The sequence below is a fragment of the Topomyia yanbarensis genome, chromosome 3 (assembly GCF_030247195.1).
Source record: "Topomyia yanbarensis strain Yona2022 chromosome 3, ASM3024719v1, whole genome shotgun sequence".
Taxonomy (NCBI): domain Eukaryota; kingdom Metazoa; phylum Arthropoda; class Insecta; order Diptera; family Culicidae; genus Topomyia; species Topomyia yanbarensis.
In genome coordinates this window covers 295,318,677-295,338,729 of record NC_080672.1, presented here as the reverse complement: position 1 = coordinate 295,338,729, position 20,053 = coordinate 295,318,677, and the positions used below count along the sequence as shown (strand labels likewise).

Here is a 20,053-nt window from a genome sequence, read left to right as displayed (position 1 = left end):
CCAGGCAACCCCTTAACCTTGCAGAAGTCGCGCTAGTGCACTGAGTGCACACTGCTCTGAAAATCTAGCGAAATCGTCTTAGAGCAACAGCAGCTGCTCGTTCAGTGGGCCATAAGTGCGACTTCCGGAGGGTTAAGGAAATAATACCACATTCTATAAAAGTCCATGCTGGCTAATGGATTTGCATTTTTGTACCGATTATACACTTCTGAGCAAAAGTAAAGGGCGTATATTACGCACTTCTGGGCAGAAGGGAAGCATGTATGTGATATCCAGCAATAAAATCTAACGCTTTTTAAGGATAGTTTCTTTTTTGAACAATGAAAATTGGAAACACGAATTCAATATAATTTATTGAAAAAAAGTAAAAAAAAAACTAATCTGCTACTACCAATTTTACTAAGATGGTAAATGGAATAAAGTTCCGTCTCACTAATATATAGTAAATTATCGTGAGTAATTATTTGAACAGTATTGTGCAAACTGTTTTTTCGTCAAGAAGAATCAGTATTACCGAAAACAATGTTGTTCAGTCGTGTTCAAATCTCAATTAGTACAGATTTATAAAACTTTGGTATATACTTGCTGAAATGATCTAAACCTAAGATTATGTGTATAAATAAGAGAAGCAAGTGAATCACGATAGTAGGAATTAATTCAGAGATATTTCATTTCTTAATTTTAATTTTCATTTAAACTCAGCATTTTCAAAACATTCATTTTCAGCATTCCACCAAAACGCTCAAAGAGAAACTATTTTCATTTAAAGTTTGATTTTAATAATTACTTTAACTATTCTTTACATTTATTCTATAATTTATCATTTCACATCCATGCTTTTTGTCAAATTTAAATATTGAATCATCCTTTATACTATTTAATTGCCATTGAAAATAACTTTTTATACTTAATTCGGCAAAACAACCCATTCGGGAAAATACCAATCGGCAAATTTAAACCAGTTAATTCGTTATCTGGGAAAAGCCAGCGTGAGGAGTTGACGAGCAAGTAAAAATTACTATTTCAATGCAAGTATTGCTTGTGGCACAAAAACTCGATTCGCACTTAACATTCTACTAAAAAAAATATCTCAAAGACTGGTTAGTTCGACTGGCTTGTCTATGAGAGTACCATCTCTATAACTTCAAATACATGTGTTTTGACAGCTCGCAGTTTTCAGTAGCAGCTTGATTACTCACACTTTTGAAGTGCAGAGTCCAGGTTAGTGGAAAGTGCGCAAAATCATTCACTTGAGATTTCTTCTAATATAGTCCGCTGGTTGTATCAATTTAGGACTGTGAACGAATGTTTTAGAATATATAACGCATAGAGTACTTTTCTTACAGCTGATAGATGTACTCTGATTCCGTCATAATTTGGAGGACAAGGACAGCGTATATTGGAATTGGTCACGAAATATTCAATAAATTAAGTCCTTATGTTTAGAAATTCACTTTATGACGGTAGTCGATCTCCTACATACATATTCTATAGAAGCCAATGTTTGTTAATGGGTTTGAATTTTTGTAGTGAACCGCATTATATACGTTTATCTCGAAACCATGTATTTAATCCGAATATCCGATTCATTTAATGCAAAACGTACCAGGAATGGTCATAGATGTATACTACCCATGATCGCATATTTGTCCCGTTTTCTTTGGGATTTCCTATCTTTATGGGACTGACTCTTGTAGTAATTATTTAATTCGATATTTTACGAAAATTATCTGAGCGATTTATGCATATATTCTTTCAGTGACATATTTGACAATAAAAACTGTTCCTGTCATTTCATTATCCCACAAAAAATCTCAAACTTCAATATAAGTATATTTGACCAAAAACTAATTATTTTAAGAAGTGCATATATGCAGCATTGAGGGGAACTATATATATTTGACATGTTAAGATTCCACATATTTAAAAGTGTCAATCCAAGCGATTTTGCAGGTTTTTTTTTAAATTTACGTTTTAACACAACTGCATTTCATTCGGGTGCGTTTATTTTCCTTTTCCGTTATACCAGCGTCATATCAACCTCAATGCAGACGATACATTAGCTTCCATCAACGTAAATGTCCGTCAACGCCACGTCGTCGTTCCATCAAGATAAGTTGAATGCGTCTCTCGTTCACACTTCCCGTACGTCAAAGCATTCCGTGCTGTTGATGTTGTGTGTGAATAACTCCATTTAACTGCATATAACTAGTTTTGACGTTCCCATGACGTGCTGTACCGGTGACGAAAGCCAGGCGTATTGTGCAAATCGATCTTCAAACAGCCGCGGCTTAGACTTTGTACATAAAATATCCGAATAAATTCATTTTCATACATTATTGGTCTACCAACGAAGAACGAAATGCGAGTGGGAGCGAGAGCGCTAGCGACTGCAAGAGTGCGAGTGAAGGCGAACGCGCTTAAGAGTGCGGAAGATACGAGTGGGTTAAAGAGCGCGAGTGGCTACGAGTGGGAGTACGGACGAGCGGGAGCATGGGCGAGTGGGAGCACGGACGAGTGGTAGCAGCAGTAGGAGTGAGCGCCAGTGGGTTGGTGCGAACGAAAGAGTGGGTTTCAATATGTGCAATTTGAGTCGCTTTTGGCCGACTGGCACTCGCAGAAATTCTACCCGGCTGGGGAGTGAACGAAAGAAAGGCATCCATGGAGAACACACGGATACGAGTGTTGGGCGCAATGAGAACACGCGAATGAGAAATACAAGAGTTATTTTTACGAGTTCAGCAACACTGAAAAGCGCACCGCTTGTGAACAGCATACAAACAAAAAGTACTAGAGTAGATGTACTATAATTCGCCCCCCCCTAAAGCATTTCTTTTCAAAAAACCCTTGAATTTTTAACAGTATTGAACTGCTATAACTAATTTGATTTTATCATTCTTTTCAAGTATCATACAATAACAAATAATCCTGATTAAAAGTTATTAAAACATTCAATTAACGGAAGAGTAACAATATTTTGAATCAAGATCTGTTTTAATTTTCGTCCCCCCAAATTTTATCTTCGCCCCCTCTTGCTCTATTGTTTCGCTCCCGTGCATCAAGGCACAATTTCACGAATTCTATCATGCTACAATATCACAAAATAGGCAATAGAGAAAAGATTAGACAAATCCAGGTTGTATTGGCAATAGCCAAGTATTAAAAAAATAATACGTTAACTTAAAAGCGCTTGTATTCATTCTATCCATTTACGGTTTTGGATTCAAGATAGCTCATTTTCCAAGGTCAACAACTCTACAACGGGTGAAATGGATAAACCATTCGTTAACCAAATAAAAATGACTAGAAAAATGATCAAAATACTTGAAAAATCAGAACACCCCAAAGCTTCTCTCTACCAAAATAGTTACAGTGAAGATTGTCTGATTCTACCATGAAATGCATTTGGAAACTCTTTTTTTCTTAAAATTTATTGTCAGCTGAAATAGCCAGTTATAGAAATACCAGCTGATATTCTTTTTGCTAATCGTTTATGAAACAGTTAGATTTTTTGTAGTAGACTAGAAGTAACAAAAGCATTTCAAGGCTTTCAGCTAAATCTACATAAATCTCTAAAAAAGCCTACAATCCCACAAAAGTCGTTGAGATATAATGTGCAAAGTTATTGTGCGGATTCATGATTTTTTGCAGAACTTTTAAATTAATTTTTCAAAGGTCATAAATCATAACAAAGGAAGAATTTTGAAAAATCATACCAAAAAATAATGACATAAAGCATACTGTAATTATTTTTTCCATATTGTCGAGATCATTAGGCAGCTGTAAAAAATATAGAAGGGTCACGTTTCATAAATTTCGATTTTTTAAATGCATTCTTTTTAAGGATTAACTGTACTGCATACATTGCATGTTCACACGTCACGAAATCAGTCATATTACTGCTAACTTTGTTTACTAATACTAAAATATATAGATGTTTGAGGTGGGATTTTTTGATACCAAAGCATAGTAAATATCAGGAATTTTGTATTTTTCACAACTTATCGCCACTTGGTTAAGTCTCCCAAACATTGGATATTGCGTTCAATGCCGTACAAGTTTTAGTAATAACTATTACAATGTTCAAAATCATTTCACTGCTTCATATTGAATAAGATGATATGTGAGTACTTTAATAGTAATTTGTAGTCCAGTAGATATGTCCATACAAAGTTTGATAAAAAATATATGATTTAATGCAAATTTATTAATTACGAAAATTTTTCTATAAAGAAAAGATTTTTCATTCCAATCTTTTAAAATTATCTTAAGGGATCGAATCAAGTACAAAAATATTCTTGAAAAAAAAATTAAGAACCGAATAGAAGACGTCATAGCCAAAAATAGAATCTTGCGCTTGGTCAAATCTCCCCATGTTCCCCTACTCACTTATATTAATCACAGACACAAACTCGGTTGTACTTGTTTTCAATAACCCTTATAATACTTTCCAAACGAATTAATTTTTGTCTTGTTTCTCTATAAGCTATTAACAAGATGAATGGAGAGGATGTATTTTGATAAGGGGGGGGGGGTATAAGGGAACCCTAGGCTATTAAGACCGCGGGGGACCCCCTCGATTTCTCAGAAAATCATAAGACTTTTTGACTGTCGTATATATTTGTAGAAGCGCCATTCTGAAACATTAATTTAGACAAATGAGTCTCATAAATCTTTGTAAAGAGTTTCTCCATTGTTTAAAAATGTATTGCAAGGGATCTAAAATTTAATCGAAGCAGTGCAAATGAATTGTATTGCTCAAAAAATAGCCGAGGTTTCAAACTAACAATTTAGACCTTTGACCGCTAAATTATTTCACGTCTACCCACCTAAAAGGTCGATTTGCTTAGTTAGGTCCTAATAGCCCCGGATTACCCGAAATATTTCTTCAACACCAAACAATACGTTTGTGAAATGTTTTAAAAATACTATTAAAGTAGTTTAATTGAATTGTTAATAACATATTTTAGAAATCGAGTGCAACTGCGTGGGATTCGAAAATATGTAGATTGCAGAATCTCATTATCTTCTTTTAAACTGTTTAGGTAGAGGGCAGTTTTGCAGCGCTCTGATTTTTCCAGCATTTCAAAAAAATGTACTTTCAGTTAGAGATGTGAACCTAGAAAGTGAGATTTTTCATTCGAAAAACGCGAATAACTCTGTAAATACAAGCAGGGTAGCGTCTTTGACCGTCTACATGACTTTCTTAAACCTTAGAAATCGCTCTAAAAAAAATTTGGTGAAAAAACTTATATCTCGAAAACCAAAAGTCTCCGCAAGAAATCTTCGTGGTATGTTTTTCTACAACTTTACTGAAGTGAGTATTCTTCTATCTGAATTATTGAAGAAAATAAATTTCGTAACTCACTATTAGGGGGATTAATCATCAATCTGATAGGATCGGGAAAAAGGGGAGTTTCATTTCAAGAAATTTCGACAGAGACAGCACATAGCCAAAATCCATAGTTATGGTGCAATCAAAAAAGCCTCCTTTTTGCTCTGGATCACTGTGGAACGGGGCGAAGATAGAAACCCATACAAAGAAAAGAATGCTATATGGGATTTCGCCAGGGTCGAAGATTAGAATGGAGTTTCATTTTGCATTAATTTTCGCCACTTTTTTAAATTGTTCAAACTTAATGAAATAATGGTAATAATAGCGAATGATCGTTGGTATGTATTCCTGCGATGCTCAAAATCATTACTATCGAATATTCTTAAGCTCAATCATAAAATCTATACATTTTTCCCAGTGATAAAAATCATGACCATTTTTAGTTTTCAAGAAAATTGGTGCTCTACAGGAATGACTCTATTTACGATTAAAAATATGACATGAACTATTCTTATTTAATGTAGTTTGCATATTTTAATCGTCTTAGTTTGCTTTGTAATATTCGTCGAAAAGTAAAGTCCTGATCGTAAAGCAGATAGCTTTATTTGTAGTTGTTCTATTTGGGGGGTCCGAAAATTGGGGAGGGGGCGAAGAATGATACGTCTACCCTACCCGCGCTGCGCCGCTCGAACGTGTACGTGTATAGACACAACAAAGTTCCCTTGCCCTCAACTGCGAGTGACCCATACAATAAATTTCGCCCGTCTTTGACATACAGTGTGCGGGGTAACAACGAGTGTTCAACAAAAAAAGAATGATTTCAATACCTTTCTGTAATTAAAGTAAAGAGCGTATTTTTTTCTCTCCAAGAGAATTGCTCTCTAGGCTCCCTAGAAATGGGTGGCATGATTCTTTTCGCTCGGGTACTGTCAGTTCAATCGAAGATAGCGTCGAAACAGCAAGCACTTCGCGAGCGTGTTGTACGGTTTTACGAAACGCATGGTCATCGTGGAAAAAAGTTTACGGTTTACCACTTTCTAGACGAAAACGTGCCCGTGAGTACAGTTTACCGGATCCTGACATCCCTGAGCTTGGAGCGGAAAGGCGGTAGCGGCCGTCCGGCGAAGATAATGACAAAGCAATAGAAGGAAGCGTTGAGAAAGCTGTTTGACAATAAGGACGGAACGAGTTTGCGTGACTCCCAAACCTTGATTCACCGAACCCTCAATATAGAGGACATCATCTGGCGGAAGAAGACTCGGTCCTCCGAGAACACGGACGAGCAGATAGCGATGGATGTCGAAGAACTACCGCGGGGCGTCGTTCGTGCTGGATGACGAAAGTTACTTTCCGCTCTCGATGGCCCACATTCTTGGAAATGACAGCTACTACTCCAACGACACAATTCGAAGAAAAATTTAAGTTTAAGCATAAATTAAAAAAAACTTATGCTATACATCGCCATATCGGACAGAGGGATTTCAAAGCAGTGGTTCAAGCCGAGCGGTCTGGCCATCAATCAACAATTGTACCAGGATTCTTCTGCCGTTCTTAAAGGAGCATTATGCGGATGGGAAGTACGTCTTCTGGCCGGACAAGTCTTCTTCCCATTACGCCAAGAGGACGCTGGAGTATCTTTCGCAGAAAAAGATACCGTACGTACCGAAAGAAAGGAACCCGACCAACCTGCCCCAGTGCCGTCCCATTGGGGATTTTTCGGCTCCCTCAGTGCCCTAGTATACAAAAATAATTGGCGGGCCAAGGATACGAAGCAGTTGACCACCAGAATCCGGAATTCTATCCGGAAGATGGAGGTTAGTGCCGTTCAGCGCTCTTGTGAGATCATCGCGACTAAGTTGCGTCGTACGGCTGACCAGGGCCCCTTCTCTGATATTCATTGACGTTTTTTTGAAGAATAAACATTATGTTTTTAATAATAAATTCGTTGAATTTTTTTTTGTTTTTTAACTCTATTAACTGAAAAAATTCTCATTTTATTGAACACCCGTTAGAACAGTTGATTAAGGTGAAAATGGAGCTTGTTCTTACAGAAATTTCACAGATATAGCTGCATTATACGAGACAAGTAGTACTAATAGCATACCACTCCTTATCCGAGGCAGAAAGCTTCGTTACAAAGAACAACATGTAACACGACGTCGAATATGAAAACGTGAAAACCAAGACCCTGTGTATATGAACCTTGATCTGACGGAAATTCGCCTACACGATGTGGCCCCTCGTACTAGCACGGATTATATTAAAGGATTTGTGTCGCAGTATAGAGAAGTGGAATCCGCCACAAAAGACAGTTGGAGAAACTTTTTCCCTGGCATTTTCAACGGTTTTCGGGTGATGCGAATGCGGTTGAACCAACCTATACCATCTTACTTGACTTTCGAGGGCAGATCATCTCAAGAACCATATGCAAATGCCCTGGCCAGGTGCCCACGTGTTTGTTCTGTAACCGGACGGCACACTACGGTAATCCATGCACCAAAACAACTAAAGAAAACTTATATACTACAACCAACACCACCAACCGAAGCAGACTTCGACATCTGTTGATACACTAATAAATAAATACCGGACAAACAATAACACAGGGATCCCAAATCTAATAGTTAACATACCTGAAGAGAAATGGCGTGTGATAAAACCACTGAAAACAAATGCCAATGCTTTGAAGAGAGCCATGACATCTAGATTTAAACAGCTCTTAGGTCAAGATTTCTACGCGGAAAATGGAAGACAAGCGTACGCAGAATTGATTGCCAAAGCATCAACAAAATTATATCATTTGGCAGACGATTTGCACTTGTGGCAAGAAAATTGAAATTTTCGTAACAACCACAATAAATGATCGAAATAATGTTTAGACAATACGTATTACTAAGTCACGTTACTCGTAATATTAGTCATGGGTGCGTTTCGACATCGTCTCATCAGAAACCGACACTAACCTTTTTGTCGGTATAGAATAGCGCCGGCTTGACGCTAAATCCCTAGAACTAAAACACACATTGTGTTTCAATCGAACGACTGGTCAAACGTGATGTCCCGTTCGAGCAGAAGTTCTGTTTATGCTGATCAGACACAGTGAAGCCGAAACTTGTCTTGGCTTAGCAGGCCAAATGCGAAAGCACTATGCCACCCTAAGGAGAAAAATTCGGTAAACACCAACTGGGTTACTCGTAATATTACTAGTTAAAAATGAGGAAATTAAATTTCCAATTTCATTTTCGCAAGTTTGAGAATTGTAAAAGTTTAGTCAACTTTCAATACCGGACCTAACTCTAGCACCTATAACACCGCTAGGAGTAGCAGCTCATCAATAGCCGAGTATAACACTAAATTAAAGCGCTCTTTAATGGGCGGTGGGAGCCCTCGGGTTCCCATCTCAGGCGAGTATTACACAAATTTTTTCACAACCCCGTCACCCATTCACTCCGTGTTGCAGCATACTCCTCTTTATGATAATGTTACCGTATGCCGCCTACTTTTGGTGCTACTGATCATCGAGTCCGTAATCCTGAGAACGCATATGGCACAGATGGTTTTCGTGTTCTGCTTTCTGAATTCCACTCGGTTTCTAGCGTGCCAATACGTTCGAGCAATCCGTCATTTCTTGAACAAAGCATAACAGCTATGTCATCATCGAGATTACATCTACAAACTCACGCTGTGCTGCCATCACCGGGACGCCTGTTATAAAGTACTACGGAAGCTCTGACGCAGTCGCGCTACCAGTCATCAACCAGCTCAATCATCTCGGCCCTGCGTTCGGAGGTCGTGAGGGTGTCTTCCGAAATCCTTTCTCAGGCGAGTATGTCGCTTTAAATGATTATCCGCTCCCTGAAAATCTTTTGGTCCATAGCGCCCCGACGCATACTGCACATGATTTCCTGCCCGTCTACTACCAGAACGTTCGCGGAAAGAGAACTAAAACGCAGGCCTTCTTGCTTACCCTCACCTCCTGCGACTACGATATTATTGTTCTCACCGAAACCTGGCTACGTGATGACATATTAAACGCTGAGCTATCGACGAACTACGCAATCTACCGATGCGATCGCAACTCTTCTACCAGTCATCTAAGCCGCGGAGGTGGTGTTCTTATAACGATAAAGAAAAATCTAACTGGAACTGTACTAAAGTTACCTGGATGTGTACATTTGGAACAAGTTGTCGTACGTGTTTCACTGCCAGGCCGATCTTTATATGTTTGCTGCATTTATCTGAGACCGAACAGCGATCTAGACATGTACAACTTTCACTCCTCTGCGGTCCAGAATATTTTTTAGAAGGCCAGCCGACAAGACAATGTACCGTAAACCGGAGTGACATTGATCACTTTTCGAAGTAATCATTGCATATTTTTAGACGCAACACATTTTTTTCAAGTTTAATATTTTTAAACCATGTACTGATATAAGGAGAACAAGAGTGGATGGTTTTACCTAAAATTGTGCGCTTACAGCTATTTTTCCAAAAATGATTTCAAGTTGATGTCCGTTTTCGTATTCCGGGGTGACTTTGATAACCTGCATGTTCACCCACATTAAGTTATTGATGTCAATGTTTTTCATTCAAATGTTTGTTTAAACTAATTCTGGAAAGATACTCATTGTTAAATAGATGTTAATTGGTATTATACAAAGTATTCAATGTACTGTAAAATTTAAGTAACCAAAATTCGTATAATTTGTGTCCAACTAGAATAAAAGATTCTAAAAAACTTTAAAACTGCTAAAATTGTTTTATTTCAGTGCTTTATTAATGTACCAAATGTTTCATCCATTTTAACACATTGGAATATTGAACAATAAAAAAAGTTGCGAGTTTTAGCTTAAAAAAATTTGAAATAATTGCCAACTAGTTTCACAAAAAATTGTATTTAAAATAAACAAACTCTTAAAAGAAAGTTTGGTACATCCCACTCTAAAGGAAAATAAAATTGCGCTTGTAATTTATTACTCTTACTCAAATCTGAGATTTATTTGTTTTATAAAAAATAGAGACTTTATGAAGCTTCGTAAAAATAAGGTAAAGTCAAATTTCGGTTTTTTGTAGTTTTTGTACCCAAAAACCGAACAAAATACTCAAAAAGTATAACAAACCAGTATTTCATAAGTTTAGAGTAAAAATCAATTCAAACTAAAATGATTCGGTAGACTATTCTGGCTTAATAAGTGATCTACGAAAAAAGTTTCGAGTGATCAAAGTCACCCCGATGATCAAAGTCACCCCGGTTTACGGTACTTATTGTAGGCGATTACATCTTCGGTGGATCTTCGATGATGACTTCATCACCTCGGAACAAGAGATGGCTATCTCAGAAACGCTGGTCGCTGGTGGTTTGTATCAAATCTGATCTCTTAACAACGTGAATGGACGGACCCTTGATTTAGCCTTCGTCAACGACACGGACGTGCTCGAACTGATTGAGCCTCCGACGTCTATACTGAAGGTTGACCCTCACCATAAACCCTTCGTTTTGAGATTTGATACGTGTTCTAAAGGCAGCGACGCTTTTGATACAATCAACGACGATCTCAACTTTAACTTTACTCGATGCAACCTCGATGAAGTCTTAATGGCCATTGGTGCAGTCAATTGGCGTGATATGCTGGATGGAAACGATTTAGATCAGGCAGTTGCGGCGTTCTACTAGGCAATATATGAGATTACTCACCGCAATGTTCCTAAAAACGTATCAGCAGAAAAGCAGATGATAAGTTTCCGTGGTGGAATCTCGGGCTTGGTCGCCTACACAACGTACTTCGGAAACTACGAAAGCGATACTTGCGTCGTAGGACCGACGACAACAAAATTATTCTTCGTGAAATGGAACTGCAATATGAAACAGCCCGTAACAGTGCATTCGGTGACTATCTGAAGCATGTCCAACGCAGTCTTCGTAACAATCCCTCGACATTTTGCACGTTTATAAATACCAGAAAACGTTCCGGGGGGTATACCAGAAATGGTCTGTCTTCGAAACAAAAATTCACAGTCGGCTGCCAAGTGGGCGGACTTATTTGCAGAGCGCTTTCAAGATGTATTTACCAGCTCTCCTGTCTATCCATCGCAACAGTATCTTGAAGCATCACCAACGTATACTATCAACCTATCTCGTCCTAACGTAAATGATGCCGATGTATTCAGCGCTCTGTCCAGCGTTGATCCGTTGAAAGGGTCTGGTCCGGATTGCTTGCTTCCTGCGTTTATAAAACATTGATCCCGAGCACTCTCTGCACCAGTAAGCATAATTTTCCAGCTCTCAATCTCGGAAAATGTTTTCCCAAGTGTATGGAAAGAAGCTGCTATGGTTCCCATCCATAAAGCTGGAAACATCCACAATATCGAAAACTACAGAGGAATCTCGCTGCTGAACTGTCTAGCCAAAGTTCTGGAAAAGTTTATCTACAATGCGATGTACGCTGCTTCTTCCAACATAATCGACGAACGTCAACACGGATTTGTAAAAAAACGTTCCACTACTTCGAACTTGATGACGTACACAAGTTTTCTGGTTCCAGCTGTCGAGAAGCGTCAACAAGTGGACGCAATATATTTTGATTTTGCGAAAGCATTCGACAAGGTGCCCCACAACATTACTGTTTTGAAGCTGGAGCGATTAGGTTTTCCTGGATGGGTAACCAGATGGCTACATTCCTACCTCTCCGAGCGATCCACTTTCGTTAGAATCGGTGCCACACGTTCAAGCACGATCGAAACGCCAACCGCTGTGCCTCAAGGAAGTCACCTAAGACCATTTATCTTTCTCTCATTCATCAACGATCTCTGCACCCGCATCAAGTTTGGAAAACTACTCTACGCTGATGATCTGAAAATCTTTCGCTCAATTACCTCAGGACTCGACTCTGCTGTGCTTCAAGATTATATAGATAGTATAGAGGAATGGTGCTTACTAAACGGAATGCAGATCAACGTCGATAAATGTAAGGTGATAAGTTTCGGGCCAATTGTAAGGTATTGCGAATATACTCTTCAAGCCAGTGTCATCGAGAGGGTGGATTCTATCCGTGACTTGGGAGTATTGTTCGACAGAAAACTTTGTTTCGCCGACAACATCACTGCAAAAACGGCGAAGACTTTTGCAACACTGGGCTTTCTGTAACGGAACACAGTTGATTTTGTGGATTTCTACGCGCTGAAATCAATATACTGCGCACTGGTCCGGAGCACCTTAGAGTATGCTGTACAAGTATGGGCGCCATACAACGCTGTCAAAAATAATCGGTTGAAGCGTGTTCACAGAAGCTTTGTACGATTTGCTCTCAGAAACTGTCTTGGAACGACCCTATCCGTCTTCCGCCGTACAGTAACAGATGCGTGTTGCTAGATTTGCCAACGTTAGAGACTCGCCGTAGTTTCCTGTGAAGAATGTTTATCTACGATATGTTATCGAATAATATTGACTGTCCCGACATTCTTTCTAGGATTAATTTATTTGTTCCTCCTCGTGGTGTAAGGAATCGTCCGCCTTTGTGGATTCCTAGACATCGGACAGCTTTTGGCCAGAATAATCCGATGGACAGATGGTGTAGAAAATTCAACGAAACTGCTCTAATTTACGACCTCCATACCACTAAACCTAGTTATAAGTTATCAATTATTTTTTTTTAATATTGACGTTAACAATTGTATTAAGAGTTATTTGTACGGTATATGCCGAAAACAAATAAATATAATAAAATAAAAAAATACTGCATTTTTGTCAAATGTTTATTCTGAATTTCTCATATGCTTCTATTGAAGAGATTTAGCAACTCACCAAATGTGCAAAATTATTATAAATCTAGCAATTAACCTCTCATCGACTCCGACTTACTCTGCTACAGCGAGTCTGGCGCCATGGGAGAAATCGGTGAATCTTTTCATTACACTCTCACATTTACAATTAAAATACCTAATCTATAGCTGCAGTTTCACTCGCCCACCGGCAGAAATCTATGTACCTACCAATAGTATAGTAATAGTAGGTACATATCGGTTGCTCAAGTGTGCCATCGCTCGCTCGTCACAAGCTGCTTTGAAGCAGCACGCAGGCAGACAAGGCACGGTGTACGGTTTGCTGACTGGCTCGTCCGGTTGGTACCCCGCCGGTAAAACGAGCTGTAGACTTGGACTTGGAACTCTGGTGCAGCCGTTGTGGCGTTTCGCGACAGACCCGAGTGTGCAGAGGAAAAACCGGTTTCTGCGGCACTACTAACAGTCTTTCACCAAGAGTACGCTGAAAAACACAACACCGTTATGTACCTACAGATCTCAATGGTAAACAGCAGCAGCAGCAGCAGTACACGCCGTATGGCGTAGGAAACTTTCGCAAGCCACAAGTGCAAGTGTACTCGGAGTGATGATCTGATCTCATCGGATCGTTGCGCTCCTACGGTACGTTTGGCTCGGTTCCAACGGAAATGAAACGATCTTCTAGGTACTGTTTTGTGTTTTGCTGACGGCTACCGAAATTGCGATCGTCATGGAAAGATGATTGCTAAATAGATTTTTAGACATCGAGCTGAGCCTTCGGGGTGTGAATGTTACCTTAATTGCGACCTAAATCAAGAGAATAGAGCTGTAGATCAGTAATATTGATACCGCAGATTGAACAGCACTTATTGCGGATCAGTAGTGACAGTTTTGAATGAACAGTACCTAAATTGCACATTTAAAGTAACAATCCATCCTTTGCCGATTCGAAGCCTTTCTTTTGACGTCAAAACTTATCCAGAAACCAACTAAAGCGTAGAAAGAAATCATTCTTATCAGTTATATTTATAATACAACCCACACACAAAATATCATGAAGTGCGAAATCAGTGTCAACAATCACATTCCATCCAGCCTACAACAACCAGTCAAGCCAGGCTGGAATTTTTCATCATTTGCCGATTTGCATTTCAACAAGTTGCTTTTCTCCCATTCTTCCAGTGCATGACGGCGTACATCGAGTTCGAGATCTCCGAGGGTGCGTACGAGGTATCCTGTCCGGATGCGATGTGCCCCGCCCAGGGAATTATTACCATCGGTGAAATTACATCGCTGGCATCGTCATCGCTGGTGGAGAAACACCACCGTTATCGACTGAATAGAGGTTAGTATCGAAGCATTATCGTTAATATATGACTAGCAATGTGAGTTGTACACTTGAAGTATTGAATCCTTTTGGATGGTTGAAATATGTAGCAGTTATTATAAACCATGCGGAACAATCTGTTTTTATATAAATACCCCCCTTTTCACAGCTTGAGATTGAGTCAAATAACTCCAGGAGATAACAAAGGTCTAATGACATGCTAATACGCCTCCCGCCTTTTCGTTTTCTGTACCGTACAGGGACCTAGATCCGAGCAAGTAACGTTTTGGTTTTAAAATATGTACAGCAGCTGTACTTTTGGATTGTTAAATTTTGTAAAATTAACTTGAAGCAGGGATGGAATTCTAGATTTTCTTTTCGATATAGGCGTAGGCTTGCCGAGCACCACATAGTCCCTTGAAAAGACCTTAAACATGGTCCGTGACAAAATTCACAACCACCAGCACACCATAAAATGGTCTCGATAACCCATAAATACACCAACATATGGTATTTTATATAAGATCTACCGGACCATGGTGATGGTGTTTTCATGGGTTGGGTTCAGCCAAAATGTTTTATTTTTACACAATTTTATACGAAACAGTGTTGAGCAGAGAGAAAAACTAACTGCGTTGTACCCTGGAAGGAAGAAACAGACTCAATAAATGTGTACTTCATAGCCAGCCAGAACGAAACTGTCACTCCGAGCCACGAAAAACATTGAGGAAATGAGAGTATTGTTATCGTATTCTTGCTTGAAAGTGTTTCCGAACAATAAGATTCCTTGATTTTTTGTCTAGATTGGGCAATATAGTAAATATTATCAAAGTTTTTCTGTGATTTTAATGTGCATTCTGCCATCATCAAATAACTTGTATTTCTATGTATTCAATGATGAATACGAATTTGGATGCGTTCAAGAGTTTCGAGCATCGTTTTAAGACAATATTGCCATCTTGCTATAATGTAAAATATTAAAAACGCTAAATTTGTATGAAAAATTCAAATAATCTTTACATTTCAATGAATTAAAAAAATTACCAGACAGAACGACAGTTTTTGAATATAAGGAGGAAATGGTCACTTTAAAAAACAACTAGTGGGAGGATTCAACAAAAGCGTCTTTTTCACTTGTTCTATACTCAAAGAAATGGGAATGTAGAATCAAAAAATATTTTGTGACGTGCAGGTTTTTTTGATAATTCAAAAATACTTTTTAGTTTAAAATAATTTATATCATCTTTATATTTAAAACATGTGAATTAAAGGTTATTTTCATATCCACAGTAAAGACAAATAATAATGACGTAAATCGTGTGAAGAGTTTTAAAAAACTATGGCTCATTTGCTTATCAGATTTAACGGTGCCCCAGTTTAAAGTTTCTTTTGAGAGTGTACTGAGAAAATGAAAATCATCAACGTAGGCCTAGATGGATGCTTAAAAATATGAACAAAATATCGATAAAAAAAATTGGCAAGTTACTTCGACATGAGGTTTGACATCGACATAATATTTTTATTGCTCGGGTGCTCATAGCTTAATCAGATGATCCGATTTATTAAAATATTCCATTTCTATTTATTAGTTAAAAACTTACACTTCGAAAGTTATTTGCAAAATAACCCTGTTATATAGCATGGTTAAATTTGACAGTTCAACAGTTAAATAATTATTGTTGGATCATGTGAAAAGAAAGGTGGAAACATTTTTCTGTACTTTACTGTACTGTACTTTATTGCATTCAAGTCGTCGTTACAGTTCGGTCGCGTTTCCATTTGCGCCGTTTAAAGTTTAACCGTGCGTGTTTTAATTTGTATTGTTTTCATTTATCATTGCTACGTAAGTAAAACATGCCGTGCGCGATTAATAATTGTACAGTGAGTGACGACAAACATGTGTGGTACTGCCATGGATCATGCGGGAAAAAATTCCACGCTGCATGCGTTGGTGCTCAGAGGAATCATGAGCAAAGAATACTAACATACATGCTGCCAATATGCTACGAGTGCCAGAAGCGTCTCGTGATGGAGTTAAATTTCGATAAACTGTACAGACAACAACAAGAAGCCATCAACCTCAACAAGCTAGTTATGGAGTCGAATCACAAACTCACATCCACATTTAGCAACTTCAATGTCCGAGATGGATTTGAATGTATCGAAATGCTCTTAAACGAGTTGAAAGGCGAAATTAAAACAACTGCAGCTAATCATAATAACGCGGTTGCACACATAGCCAAAACCTCGGAGTTGTGGAATGAGCTGGCTGCTTCCAACAAAACTGGCAAAACTGATGTCGTTGCCACAAAAAATCACTTAACATCATTATTCGACATATCGATGAAAGCTACGAAAAACAATATCGCAGCCTATGTCAATGAACTGACCACCGATATGACACGCGAGTTGAAACAAATTTGTTCAGAAATTGAAAAGGTCAGCAGCGTGATAACTGACATGGCTAACAACTGTTCGGCTCAGAATATGAATTATGTAAACCCAATATTCACGGATGATATTATCGATGAGTTAAAGCAAATTTCTAGTGCAGTAAACTCACTGGAACAAAAGACTGCTGCTTCACCCGCAACAGATTCCTCCCCTAGTTTAGAGGCTGAGATGTCCGTCGAGGCAGCCAGTAACTCAGGCTGGCGTTTCCTTGGCAACTCTAAGGTATGGAAGGCTGATTGGTCCGAATACGACGCACGTAAATTGCGTCGTCTCAATCAACAAAAAGCGGAGGAGAAAGCAAGAATAAAGAAGAAACGGAATAAACAGAGGCCCGCTAATGCACTTGACACCACCCGAAACAGTAATAATAATACTAAGCGTCGCAAGAATCACGGTTACAAGCACCACACAATTTTCGACAAAAATAACGGATGTAATTACAACCACAGCAGATTTGCGTACCACGATAACAAACGCCGTGACATCGACAATCTTCCGTTGGATAGAGAGCTACTGGCTGAGGCAAAGAAACGTTTTTCGAGGCCACCTTCAACTTCGTTCAGACCTACCATTGCATTCCACAGAGGTGATGTTTTAAACCCGTGCCCTACCGACCAACCTAGCACCTCACATCGAACAGCTGCTGCCACACCTATGTACCCCTCCGGAATTGGCGCCTGTCAGTGTTTTTGCCGCTATCGACGCGCTCATTAGAGCAAGATAATAATGAATTGACAAATAATATTGCGATTCAAGATTTAGAAGAGGTAGAGCTAGGTCTAATTAATTCCCATTCAACTAACACTTCTCCTAGAGAATCTCAGTCAAGAACAGAAATCTTGGTCTATTGCCAAAACTTTAACCGCATGAAAAGTGCAGCTAAGATGAATGTGATTCAAAACAAAATATTAGGTTGTCATTATTCCGTAATTTTAGCAACTGAGACTAGTTGGGACGAAACAGTGAGAAGTGAAGAAGTTTTCGGGAGCAATTACAATGTATTTAGGGATGACCGTGATTGTCATGTATCTGGTAAGAAGTCAGGAGGGGGCGCTTTGATTGCGATTTCAGCAAAACTAAATGCAGAAGTTATCAAAACTATAAAATCAAAAGAATTCGAGCATGTGTGGGTGAAAGTACATGTTAAAGACGAAACTCACGTTTTCGCTTCGGTGTATTTTCCTCCAAATTTTGCTCGAAAAACGACTTACGAAAAGTTTTATCATGCTGCTGAATGCATTATTAATAGTCTTTCCCCGCACGTAAAAGTTCACATATATGGCGATTTCAATCAACGCGGTATTGATTTCATACCAGATGCTGATAATGAGAGCATCCTACTTCCTGTTGTAGGGGAAAATGAAACTTTGCAGTTCATTTGCGATAAATCTGCCAGTTTAGGACTTAATCAAATAAATCACATAAGAAATCAGCGACATTGCTATTTAGATTTATTAATGACGAATATAGACGAAGACTTCTGTGTAACGGAATCACTTACTCCCTTATGGAAGAATGAAGCTTATCATACAGCCATTGAGTTTTCTATATTCTTGCATGTTAACGACAGACCTGGTGATAGTGAATTTGAGGAGGTATTTGATTACGAGTCCGCTAACTATGAAAGCTTGAGGCAAAAAATTAATGCAATAAACTGGCAAATGATTTTAAGAAATGAAGAAAATGTTGAAGCTGCCGTAGACATATTCTACAAAATATTATTTGAAGTCATTCACGAAGATATACCATTGAAAAGAAGAAGGCGTCACTATAACTCAAAACATCCCATCTGGTTTAATAGAGAAATCAAAAATTTAAAATATCGTAAGCAGAAAGCACACAAAATCTACAAAAAATACAACAGCGAAGATAACTTAACAAATTATTTAAATCTATGCGATCAATTGAACCTTGCCATTGATATCGCGTTTGAAGAGTACAATGCAAGAACAGAACGCAATATAAAAACTTGCCCAAAAAACTTCTTTAATTACGTAAAAACTAAAATAAAATCGGATTATTTCCCAACAGAAATGCATCTTGATGGAAAGGTAGGCGATAACTCAGAGGAAATCTGCAATCTTTTTGCAACATTCTTCCAGGAAGTTTACACTACATTTTCAGAGAAGGATCGAGAGCGTGAATACTTTTCATTCCTCCCAGAACTTTCAAGAGATATTAACATTAAACAGATAAAAGTACATACAATCATGGATGCCTTAAAAAACTTGGATAGCTCTAAAAGCCCTGGACCTGATGGCGTTCCACCGGTGTTTTTAAAAACTTTGTCAATAGAACTAACCGCTCCTTTATTTTGGCTTTTTAACATGTCTCTAGAATCAGGTTGTTTTCCTAAAACATGGAAAAGCTCTTTCCTAGTTCCAATTTTTAAAAATGGTAAAAAATCCGATGTGCGTAACTATCGTGGAATAGCTATCATCTCGTGCATTCCCAAGATTTTCGAGGCGATTGTTAATGAAAATTTATTCCACCAAATCAAGAACAGAATTACCCATGTGCAACATGGTTTTTTCAAAGGGCGTTCTACAAGTACAAATCTACTCGAATTCATTAACTACACATTAACAGCAATGGATAACGGAAACCACGTTGAAGCTCTTTATACAGATTTTAGCAAAGCATTTGATCGCATCGACATACCCATGCTACTTTTTAAATTAGAAAAAATGGGGTTTGAGCCAGGACTTCTTACATGGGTACAATCATATCTTACAAATCGTGAACAAGCTGTTAGATTTAAAGGGATAAAATCAATCCCAATTCAAGTTACATCAGGAGTCCCTCAAGGGTCTCATTTGGGCCCGCTATTCTTTATTTTATTTGTTAACGACATTTCCTTCATTCTAAAAAATGTAAAAGTTCTTATATATGCTGATGATATGAAACTATTTCTAGAAATAAGAAATGGTGAAGACTTTCAGACATTTCAAAACGAAGTAAATATATTTTATACATGGTGTAATAAAAGCCTGCTGAAATTGAATGTAAAAAAATGTAATTCCATAACATTGAGTAGAAAGAATAATATACAGAACAATAGAATCTTATTGGGAAATCAACAAGTAGAAAAGTGTGACAGAATAAGAGATCTAGGAGTTATTATAGATTCCAAAATAACATTCATAGATCATTATAACACA

The 20,053-nt window shown here is 38.2% G+C and overlaps 1 protein-coding gene across 17 annotated transcripts in view; it reads left to right on the top strand.

Moving 5' to 3' along the window:
* The window catches only part of LOC131690825 (uncharacterized), a 396,059-nt gene that overhangs the window by 318,351 nt on the left and 57,655 nt on the right, over positions 1-20,053 (top strand). For all 17 annotated transcript variants that reach the window (XM_058976882.1, XM_058976878.1, XM_058976881.1 and 14 more), the window contains one exon: positions 14,294-14,456. In XM_058976882.1, the coding sequence (XP_058832865.1) occupies positions 14,294-14,456 (163 nt within the window). The remainder of the gene's footprint in view (positions 1-14,293; positions 14,457-20,053) is intronic.